The sequence below is a fragment of the Crinia signifera genome, chromosome 5 (genome assembly GCF_055691185.1).
Source record: "Crinia signifera chromosome 5, ASM5569118v1, whole genome shotgun sequence".
In the NCBI taxonomy this organism is placed as follows: domain Eukaryota; kingdom Metazoa; phylum Chordata; class Amphibia; order Anura; family Myobatrachidae; genus Crinia; species Crinia signifera.
In genome coordinates this window covers 59,082,839-59,094,955 of record NC_139221.1, presented here as the reverse complement: position 1 = coordinate 59,094,955, position 12,117 = coordinate 59,082,839, and the positions used below count along the sequence as shown (strand labels likewise).

General features: G+C 40.4%; 1 protein-coding gene across 11 annotated transcripts in view; it reads left to right on the top strand.

Moving 5' to 3' along the window:
* The window catches only part of ZFHX4 (zinc finger homeobox 4), a 165,329-nt gene that overhangs the window by 38,773 nt on the left and 114,439 nt on the right, over nt 1-12,117 (top strand). For all 11 annotated transcript variants that reach the window (XM_083187298.1, XM_083187294.1, XM_083187290.1 and 8 more), the window contains one exon: nt 1,860-2,362. In XM_083187298.1, coding sequence (XP_083043424.1) covers nt 1,860-2,362 — 503 coding nt within the window. The remainder of the gene's footprint in view (nt 1-1,859; nt 2,363-12,117) is intronic.

Below are 12,117 nucleotides of genomic sequence, written 5' to 3'. Positions count from 1 at the left end.
TCACATGAACTGTACTTTAGAAGCTGTAATAATAACAACTGTAAGGGCCCATAGCTATATTAGCTGTCGTCTTTTTCATGTACTAGCTATGTAATTTGCCATATAATTCTGCATTTCAGAAATTCCCATGGCTGCCATTTTGATGAGGCCTAAGACCAAATGTAATGCTCAGAGTCAGGCTGGTGTCGCACTCATGTTCCTAAAGACTGTATTTTTACTGCCAAAGAAACATAGCTCTCTAATGAGCCAACATAGTAGTCAGTGGCAATGTCCCTGAATAAACATGGCATGGCAGGGGTTAAACCAGCCTTGGAGGAGAAATGTATTACAATCCAAACATAGGTCTTCTGTAGTCTAACAAATCATTGACTGCTGCTAGAGAGAGTTATATATAATAAATTAAGGGTCATTAGATAAGATGCAGTATACCTTCTAAAGAGGACGGGTGCATAAGTTGTCCATAGCAACGAATAAGCTTCTAGATACCATTTATTAAAAATGTACTTGATAAATTATAACTATAAACTGATTGATTTCTTAGGGCAACATGTCAACTTTAGAAGGTTCTATACATCCCCCTGTTGTCATGTTAGAGATTATGGGGGTATTTACAGTTGTCGTTCCCTGCCGACAGCCCTGATCCTGGCCTGTTTACATTTTTTCCCTGACAGCAGATCAACAGATGGGATTCAATGTCCCGCCTGACGATCGTCGAAAAGTGGGTGTGTCTGTGTAAACGGCCATGATGGTTGATCTGCGGCCGGGATCGCAACAATCCACAGCCGTTACCAGCAGAATAGGCCCGACAGCTTCTGAAGTCGGGCTCATTCTGCCTTGATCCCTCTTCAATGCTGTCTGGAAAGACAGCATTGAATAGGGACCCACCGCTATTTTCCCTGTCGAGCATTGAATAACCCCCTTAAGCTGGGTACACACCTGATTGCCATGTTTGACACCGTCATCTAATGCAGCATCTCATTGCTGCACACACTACATTATAATGCAGTGTATCATTATATGCTGCATAAAACAACACTGCATAGCTGTGGAATCATCCTATTGGAGGTGCAGCGCATCCAATAGGATGATGTGGCCACCCAATTGGGTGAATTAGAGGGTATACACTAAGGGTTGTTGGGATTCATCGCAGATCGCAACACAGCTGCATCTTTTCCTGGACTACTGTCTGGCACAATACGTTGAGAGTCAGAGCATAACCGCAACTGCAGAAACACAATCCGTTTGCCTCAACTACTAACAGTTAAAGCTTCCCTTCAGAAGGCAGGCAAACACTTCTTATTTTCCATTATGGTACAGTTAGTGTCCAAGATGGTTAGCAGTGTCTCTGTTATGTTATTGGTGGCATTAAAATGTGGTAGGATAAATATAGATACTAATTTTACTGAGTAATAATTACAACACACACTGGGCTGAGCCTGTAATTACTGGACCGTTTGCGGGGAGTTTGTTAGAAGTCTGCAATAGGCTGTTTATACTTCACTGTAGATTATTTAGTCAAGCTACAATTAGTGCTCTGTAAATTAATCTGGAGGACGTGGCAGCAGCATTCCTGTTTTGTTATTTATTGATCACCTTTTCTGCCTTTGAAAAAAAAAACTCCTGAATGACATCATGCCCAGTAGGAATAATTAAAGCTATCTGATGAGGGAATTTAGAAGTTGAAAGGGATGATTGTAATTGATCCTGATTCAATCCTATTACAGCTTTTTATAGTTTAAGCTCCAGAGTAGGAAAACTACTAGTTGGGGCTTTATTTTACGGATGCCATTGTGCCTTTTGCTTTGCTTCCTAGTCTTCGGATTCCTCTCTTCATTTTCTCTCTCCCCCTTTCTCCGTAGTAAATAATGAGCTGCCGCCAGAAATCCGGATTGCCAGTGGTCAGCTAATGGGTGATGACCTGTCCCTCCTCACCACAGGAGAACTGTCACCTTATATCAGTGACCCAGGGTTGAAGCTTTTCCAGTGTGCAGTTTGCAACAAATTCACCTCTGACAGTCTGGAGGCCCTGAACGTGCATGTGAGCAATGAGAGGTCTCTGCCTGAAGAGGAATGGAGAGCTGTAATTGGAGACATCTACCAGTGCAAGCTGTGTAACTACAATACTCAGCTGAAGGCCAACTTCCAGCTCCACTGCAAAACTGATAAACATATGCAAAAATATCAACTGGTGGCTCACATCAAAGAAGGGGGCAAGAGCAATGAATGGAGGCTGAAGTGCATCGCGATTGGCAACCCAGTGCATCTAAAGTGCAACGCTTGTGATTACTACACCAACAGCGTGGATAAATTACGCTTGCATAACACCAATCACAGGCACGAGGCGGCTTTGAGGCTGTACAAGGTAAGAGAGCATCATGGTCACTCTTTGTGCTTGATCTGTTTGAAGGGTGTTACAGTATCTCCCAATACGCATATTACTTAATAAATACATCTGTGCAAAGAATTTCTCGGAAAATGAATATAATATATGGGTATATACATTACCACTCTGGGGATAATGCGGAGGTTGTATGCCCATTTGCTTAGCATAAAGTGCAAAACATGCACATTGCAATGCAGATGCCCACAAGTAATCGCTTACACCGGTATTGGATGATTGGACGCTCTCCTTCGAATCTGATAGGTACTCTTTTACATTGCCTATATTATATTATTTTGTGGGCTCTGCTGCATTCATTCTTACGTGATAAGGAACATAATACATTTATAGTTTTATATTAAAATTTAACCGAACAGTGGAGACTCTTTTCCTTGTCAAGACAAATGTAAAGATTCCCGTTCCCCTATACTGTGTAAGTGTAGCTTGGTGTATGTACACCTGCCGGAACCCTAGCGCATATACAACTGGTACAGAGATAGGAGTCAGCATTTGGCTGGACACATATACTATGGGGGAGATGTATCAATCCAGGTGATGTGATAAAGTGGAAGGTGATAATGTAGCAGCCAATCAGCCCCCAACTGTCATTTTTTCCCCAAACACCACAAGCAACCTCACAGTTGGGGGCCAATTGGCTGCTGCGTTATCACCTTTCACTTTATCACTTCATCATGCTTGATACATCTGCTCCACAGTATGTCCAACTCAGCATGAGCCCCACAGTGTTCACAATTGCTTTTAATACTAATAATTTGGGACATTCGTTTACATTTTGTTTATTTTTCTCTCACATACTTTTGTTTGTGTTACAGATTACATTCAATAATAGTTATTTTTCTTTATGATTTATTTTAGTGTAATAGATTCCGCGTTGGGTGACCGTGCAGGATGCTGACCGAATTTTTTTAAAGGGGCAATCAAAAACCATGCCTTGTAAATGATTGCCCCTTTAAAAAAAACCTCTGATTTCGACCGGCATCCTGCACAGCCACCCAACTTGGAATCTGTTACATTTGGCCCTATGTGCTTGTTGTTGTTTTTTTTTTTTTTATTATTAGATCTTTATTTTTGTCTGCTTGCTTTACTGTATATAACTAGTCTCAAAAGATAGTTTGGTATGTTTAAACATATTTATTATGGGAATGAGATGCTCTATAATGTTATTTAAACATTGGGCTATGGGGGGGGGGCACCGATATTTATCTTGCCTCTGGGCAACTGGGAGGAACTTACGCCACTGTAGATAGTGTATATATACACATTTTACTATAAATGAAACAGTATAAATGGGAACTATGCTACTTATATTTAGAATGTGTATAATACTGGCTAATGGTTTTGAAAGCACTAATGATTACCAAATGAAGTCATGTTCGTAGTATCAGTGGGAACTCTGCAGCAATACTTGTTAGGTTTTGCCTAAAGTGCACCTTGGCCCACCCATCTCTGCTAAGTAACTCTGCACTGCTGAAATGATTTGCTGTCAGTTTTGCTGCTGGCGGCTGCTTAACGTGGATTGTTCACCAGCTAGTACACCTCCCATGTGCAATCAATAATCTATAATATTCATCATGCACATCTGAAGCTGCACTCTCTCTAGCACCATGAGACAAGCACCGGATCCAGCACGGACCAACAGACCTGCTGTGTCAATTGTTGAGCGTTAGTTACAGTTCAAACCAGACTATCTTTCCGGTTTCTTCGGTTAACATATTTTTGCATGTAGCGGAAATCAAGCCACACATAGATGTTTGCGATACAAGTGTTCAATTAAATAACAATTTAGAGATGTGCTAAGGCAAAGACAAGTACATTAGATGAGAATCAATAATTATGGCCTTGTCTGCTACAAATTTTCACGTGCATATATAAAAATGTTGCTGGGGGGGGGGGGGCAGAAGTTATTCCATAGAGATCTATATTACGGTAAAAGCTGGCTCAAATTGCTGCTTACTGTATATATTACTTGCTCACGTTTTGCTTTTTGGTAGCATGTTCCAGCATCCAATAGGTTACAGTGTTCTTTAACCAGCTAGTGCTGCTTCCTCTGATTACAGGCCTGTAATCTGAGATGTGTAAGGGAGGGGGGAGTTAAAAAAATATTTAAGTTATTTTAACTTATACCCTTTACCTAAATGTCACATTTCATTAAGCTGCCACATAACTAATAGTTCATCACAGGTGGAACTGGCTGTTAACCATTTCCTGCTACCAAACTAGGTGCGACATACATCTGTACTGTACACCTTATTTACTGTACTGTATATGATGCTTTTGTGTTGTGTTAGTTTTGGTAGATATATAGATATCACCAAGCTAGGTCACCATGGAATGCAGTGTGTGTGCAATGACTATACAACACAGATGTGTAGAAACTTATAACAATCAAATTTAAAAGTTCCTAACTATAACCCTCATCTGGCAGACATTGTACTGTATTCCAATGTATGATCAAGATCTGTGGATATGGGTCACTGGGTCGACCAATATTAGATCAACACATAAAATTGTTCGACAGCCCTAAGGTCAATATGAATGGGAGGTCGGCACAAGCATTAGGTCAACAATGACTAGGTCTACAGTCAAAAGGTCGACAAGCATTTTCCACTTTTTTTTTATCCAAATGTTGACATGGTCGACATGGACACTGTCAAAGTGTACAGCATCCTCTCCCATGGCTCACTGCACTTGCCATGCTTCGGGCACGGTGCCTCGCAATGCTGGGTGCAGTTTTCTATTCTAGCTTCACGTCCTAGTGGATGGTAGGACATGAAATACTGTCTGTCGGCTCCAAAAAAAGTGAAAAACCCATGTCGACATTTTGAATGCCGATCTAGCCATTGTCAACCTAATGCTTGTGTCAGCCTTCCAACTATGTTGACATTAGGCATGTCGACCGATTTAATGTGTCACCCTTCAGCAGTCAACCTAATGCATGTCGGACATACTGTCTGTGTCGACCTAACAACCATATACCAGATCTTTTATACAGTAGCATGATACTGAATGTGTACATGTAATATATATATATATATATATATATATATATATATATATATATATATATATATATATATATATATATATATATATAAAGACTAGTGTCCGTGAGTCTCCGAAACACTGTCATCCCGCTGTCAGAGAGTGATAATAGTAATAATAATACTTTTTATTTTTTATTATTATTATTTCAACAGTCTCCTGCAAACTTAAACCTGTTTTAGGTGAAATAATAACTTATAATTTTTTTGAGTGTTTGGAAGTTGTGCATTCTGTGCAGGAAAAATGTGTCCAATTAAGACTGCTGCAGGAATGTGATTTTGCAGCTCAATAAAATATCTGTTTTTATTGGAAACAAAGTCAATGCATTAACCATATTCTGCATTCCAGAAAGTATTTGTAGTCATGTAGATCCAAGTAGAAACATAACCCCTTCGTAGCCAGCAGCCGATGAAGCTGCTCTTAACTGCTTTGCAAATGATCTTGCAGGCTAGCTCCTAATGATAGAACATAGAGATAAACTGACTGTCTGAATATATTTATGATAACAGTACAGTGGTTAGCTGGATAGCTGGTTGGTGAATTAGATTGGATTGATCAAACTGCGTAACCAAAATCTTACCAAGAGCAATCAGCTGCTACTATATACAGACAATGGGCAGGATGGAAAGGAAAAGCCTAGGGTCTTCTCTCCATATTTTATCCCCAGAGGGACCCAATAAGATCCCTCTCAGCACCCCCGTGGCCACTGTGTCCCTCTGCACAAGTGCATAGAAACTTTTGTGATGTCAGAAAATCTTGACATCACAAAGGGCGGCTCTTATTGGGAGAGCTGTCACTTGCTTTGCTAATTGTATTTTTAAGTAAATAAGTGATTAGTATCTATGCAGTAAGTGGCGGAATGTACTGAATCATGGATATAATTCTTAGTACATCCCATTTAATATATGTTTTAGCGTCATATAAAGTCATAGGGGATTTAATGCATAAAAAAATGCAATTAACTGATATTATTTATTAATTTAGCCTTTTCTCTCTTTTTGTTACATATTATCTCGAATACATAGATATAGCAGGGAAATGATTAGCAGAATGATTTAGCATTACTGCCTCTATTTTAGTAATGCGGGTGCTGCCAGCTTTGTCAGAGTTGATAATCCAAACCAGACAGAACAATTAAGTGCAGGGAGCATAATGGGTTAAATAGGTGGAAGGTGAAAGGTCAGCTGAAAAGCATCATCTGCCCAGATGCTTAACATTAAACTGATCTTTTTAATAAAAAATCTGTTTCACAGATGGCGTTTTAATGCCTTTGGCAGCATCGGGGCAGTTTTAACATTAGACGTATGCTAGTAAAAATTATTTCTGTATTAGAGCAGAACAACACCTTTTGCTTTTATGTTCAGAGGTAGAAGGCATGTGGATAAGATTTTCTGGCATGGAACCCAGGAGCCCAGAGCTGATGGGGTTTCCATATGGACGTAAATACCTGAATACCCTATGTCTGTTAGCAATGATGATTGAAAAAGCAAACAAATGCCATATACACTGTTTACCCTTTCTGTTCACTTTTATCCCAGATTTACAGTAAACTTGAGGATTGTTCTTGGGAATCCTGTATGTTGATGTTTGCGCTGCAGTTCTATGTCTGGGTACTGAGCTATGCAGCTACCTTTACCTTTTACATCTGTTTTGTACATGATGCAAGACATATGGGCGAGCTCACGTTACTATGTAGCAAATAAAAGGAAATTGGCTTATGATATGTATTTTAACATCCTGTTCTCCGAGCTAATAACTTTTCTCGAAGCTGCCATAGGACATGCCTATAACTTGCTCTATCCAGAAACATTAACACCGCAGTGTACTCAGCCACAAAACCGTTCACTTAAAGAACTGATCATTTCGCGGCATTTCACCTCCTGTCTTTGGGATCGATTCAGGATCACTCTTTGCATGGAGAATTCGTCCCTAGCCCCGATGGTCGGGGTTTGTGCATGTGCATTTCTGTGCATGTGCATACCCCGGCAGTGAACGGCTTTGCCGATTTACACACCCACCGGGCTGTTCGCTGTGGGGATGGAGAGCCAGGGGCGTGCAAGGGGCGGCAGCAGGGAAATACACAGTGTTTTATGGGCGCCCCCATAGAGAAGAGCAACAAATCTAAAGTTAAAGTGGAATCTATCCAATGAAGCATTGAGCTTCTTAAACACATTTGGGTAAATTTACTAAGATTGGCATTGTATTGAAGATGGGATGTTGCAACCAATCACATTCAACTACTTATTTATTTAGCACCTTGTAGAAGATATAGATATACAGATGTAGAGCCTCTGCATCTGACGGAGACGCGCGAGCGTCTCACACGCACAAGCGTGTCCCCTTCCCATGGCGGCGGGGAGCGGACTCCCTGTCCGTCTCTGCTTCTGGGAGATGTTCAGGCTTAGTGTGGGGTGTGGGCAGCTAGGGGGGAGCAGCGGGGAGGCAGCAGACGGTGGTGGCAGGCTCTGTCAGAACGGGGTGCCTGAGCGTCTCGTTCGTTTGCCCCCTTTTGGTGGATGGCGAGCAGCGGCGACTGGCGTTAGAATCGACACGAGCAGCTCTAATGAGAGCTGCTCCATCTGTAATCTGATTGGGCAACATCCCATCCTCAATAGAACTCTCTTATTAGTAAGTCACCCTATTCAGTCTTGTGCTGTTTGTATTTCCCAGCAACCCCCAGCTGCTTAGCACCAAAGTACTTGTACAGTAATTGACAAAACTAAGCAAATCTATGTTACAGTATCACACATGTCATAGACCTCAGTGCCATAAAAGATGTGAAATATGTAATGTTGGGATTGTAATTTATACTGGGTCATGGGTCCACCAAAGGCATTGTGATTATGCCATGAGTCCAAATGACATTCAAAGTGGGTTTGTAAGTTTAATACACCTTTATGTGATCCTGTCCTGTAAATGTTTACATTGTCAGACAGTACCTTAGCTTTAAATCCTATAGAATAAAGAATAATGCATTATATTCTGCCAGTGAAAGCTGAAATCAATTAAGAAAAAAAGCATCATGAAATATATATTACATATGCTGTATCATTATTGTTCTCAGCCACCAATTAGTTTGGGATGTTCACACTGAAGAAATATTATCGCACACATTAGGCAATAGAGCAAACAGTGCAATATAAGCAAGAGATGTTCTAGAGGATTGATTGATGGTGTAATCTTGGGTCACTTAAGGCCAGCAATTTTCATGGTCAGTTTACAAGCTTGTATTTGATGCAAGATATTGAAATTCCATGGAGCATCTGTTCTTCAGATGGGGGCACATCACCCATTATATGTATAGCAGCTGGATGCTTGCAGAATTATATTATTATTATTATTATTATTATTATTATTATTATTATTATTATTATTGTGATTATACTGTATCTACATTCAGTTTGAGCAGTCGGTGATGTAAAACGACAGTGTATCTTGTTATGTAAATAGTGTCCATTTGCATGCTTTCCTCTAGAAATTGTCATTCACTCGTCAATTGGGTGGATTTCCATATACAGTAGTGTAATGTATCTCTGTATATTTAGTGATGCTAGTAGAAGGGGTTATGATGATTGTTCTACTAGGATCAAATGGAAAGCAAAGTATATCTGTGACTCTGTGGCAAAATGCTCAGGATCATTATACAGTAAATGCTTAATACACATTTACTAAAGCTTCTAAAAATTAAAAGAGATGATGTTGCGCATAGAAACCAATCAGATTATGTCTATTATTGTCTAGTATCTAAAAGAAGTCTAAAGAATCTGATTTAGAAGCTTTAGTCAATGTGTCCTTAAGTCTGGGCACACACCTATTCAATTTGTCCACCAGCCCACCATCGGCACTTACCAATTGGCCACTCGATATGTCAGATGTCACAGATGAACAGGCATTTAAATTTGCCTGCCCAGCTGTGTTCAGACTGTTGGTGGCAGTGGCATCACAAGGCGGTTCCAGGAGGTGTTGGCCACATCTGGGGGGCGGTGACAAAAAAATTCCAGTTCCGGTTCAGTGACAGGAGCTGGGTGCTGCACTGTAACATTAGGAACCAGCAGTGCAGCCACAGCACACTCCCTGGAATGCTGCAAACAGAGGTTCAGGCCATGAGACCACGTCCGTCCTGCAAGGCCACACCCATTTTTATAAGGCCATACCTCCTTTTGCGGCAGCCTGGAGCTTTGTCAGCTGCATCGGATGTCATCAGTTGGTGGGTTAAATAACATCTATATGACTGAACACTTAACTCCCTGGACAGCTCTTACAATAAAAACTGTCCATTGCAAAGAGAAGATTCTGTGTTCTGCCTGTACATGCTCATTTATTGCAGCATGAAGAGGGATACTTCAGATCCCTCTCCAGATGTTTCTTGTTAAAAGAAGCCCATAAGCTTCTTTGGGCAACATCATCTCTAGATAGTATTGTCTATTGTGCAGAAGCTCTGGAAAATGTTGACTGGTGTGCTATGGGAAATATCTCTGATATTGCCTGTGGACCCTTTTTAATACATATGGGGATCCATATGTATTGCGGCAAGCCTTTAAAAAAGGTATGGAATAACTTTAATACATCCTATTATCATTCCACAAAATGGCTTCCTCCTTTCTTTGTAAGGAGATGGCTACATTTTAAGCACAAGACTTGCCGCTGCTCAAAAGAAAGGTACAAGTAACATTAGATAACCAAAGTGCTGTTTTAAATTAAGTTACATTACCCCCACCATGACTGAAAGCACAACCTTTACAGATAAAAATCTAGAATGATATTTAAAAAAAAAAGGAGAAGTAAATGGATCAGCACAACCGTCTTTGCAGTATTCTGTGCTACAAGCGATGATAGGTTGATTACTTTGAAATTAATGCAGACTTGTAGCTTATTCCAGGGAGACTCTGCCAACATTATAATTTAAAATAAAAAATATTCCAGATATGTATGGTTGCAATTATTGACCTGTCATTGTCCCAGCATGATGGTAAGAGAGGTCAGGAAATTGTGCAGGGCTTATTTGCATAAAAATCATTGTGAGAATGGAAATTGGAATAGGTCTGAAGAGCTAAGGAGCCGCAGAGTGTTTTGCCTAATGGCATTCAAATAATTTATTTAGATGGAATAAAAACTGTTCGGAGAGATAAACAAAAATGTTATTTTTGCTTTTCACAGACATATGACCTTATATAGACAATAAACATTTCAAAAGCGACATCGACACCAGCTAAAATATAAAAGTTATTTTCATTTACATCACAGCCAGGACAAATAAGCAATTTACAGACGGAGCCAGCTTCTCTTAGTTAAACGGTGCGGCTGGGTGACTGCTAGCACTGGTGTCAGTTGTGTCAGCCACGCGACACTCCTATGGATGTGTATGCGGTTATCACGTTCATCATAAAGGTTACAGACGTTCTCGGCGGTTTGCATAAAAAGCTGCAACAATCCTCATGTGTTATGCAGTTTCCCTATTTAATGATTGTAAACATTATAATTAGAGAACCCCTGGAAAGCAAGACCTGACATCTAAGCGGAACCGTACAGTATGCATGGGTTCCCAATTATTTGTTTTCATGATTACGCCATAACTCCATGCGCTATACAGCTGATTTTAGAGCAAGGTTGTAAATTGTAGGTTGTTAGCCAAACCTTGGTGTTACAAGCCTCATAAAAAGCAAACACGTCAATTATGTCCACAGACATAACTCCAATTGGACAGATAAGATGCAAGCTGCAAAATGATGCACAGCATGCCAGCAATCACAGGATGCTGATGATATGGAAATCGTTCCGGTTTCACTGCTGGGAGTTTGCATATCATCAGTCCCTGGCAGAAGGTGAGGGGTCTCCTTATATGTGCTGTAGAAAATGAAACCACTTCTATAAGCTGAAGCTGAAGCACATCTACCATTTTCATTGTTTGGTTATGACTAAAAATATATTTTTTTAAATTAGCCTTTCATCAAATATATGATACATATTTTTATATGGAATTTGCAAAGATGTTTTATGAATCAGAGGCACAGTATAGAAGAATAGAATGTAATGTGTGTCTGTGTGTATATTTATGTTAAATATACCTATGGCTGTACTTGTGGGAGGTGAGCCCAGGTGTAAAAATATAATCTGGGCCTCCAACCCCAACCCAAGTTCACAATATGCAACATGGCAGTAGGTGACAGGGAGAGGCAGAGGCTGACAGTGAGCGGCAGGGTTGACAGGCAAAAACAGCGACAGGGGAAGCAGTGGGCCTCACTGCATTGGCTGTACAAATGCTAGTTCCGCCTCTGAAATATACTGTGCATGTATATGTACAGTGGCGTATTTATAATGTATGCCGTGTGTGTGATGCACACGAGCCCCTGGGAACCAGGGGAGCCCACACTTCACATGACATTTCAGTGGTGCTATAGTATCTCTACAAAATCATCAGGGAGATGGTGCTGTGGCTGTTTTCCCAGAATTTTGCACATGCACAGTAAACTAAATGGAAAATGAAAAACAGCCAGCCAATCAGCTTCTTTCTACCTGTTATTTTTCACACACAGCCTCTGACATGACAGGTAGGAGCTGATTGGCTGGCTGTTTATCACTGTCCATTTTATCACTTTTGAAGCTTGATAAATCTGGCCCTCTGCCTTAGCCCCAAGGCATTGATAACCTTAATGACGATGAATCTTTGTTAAAAA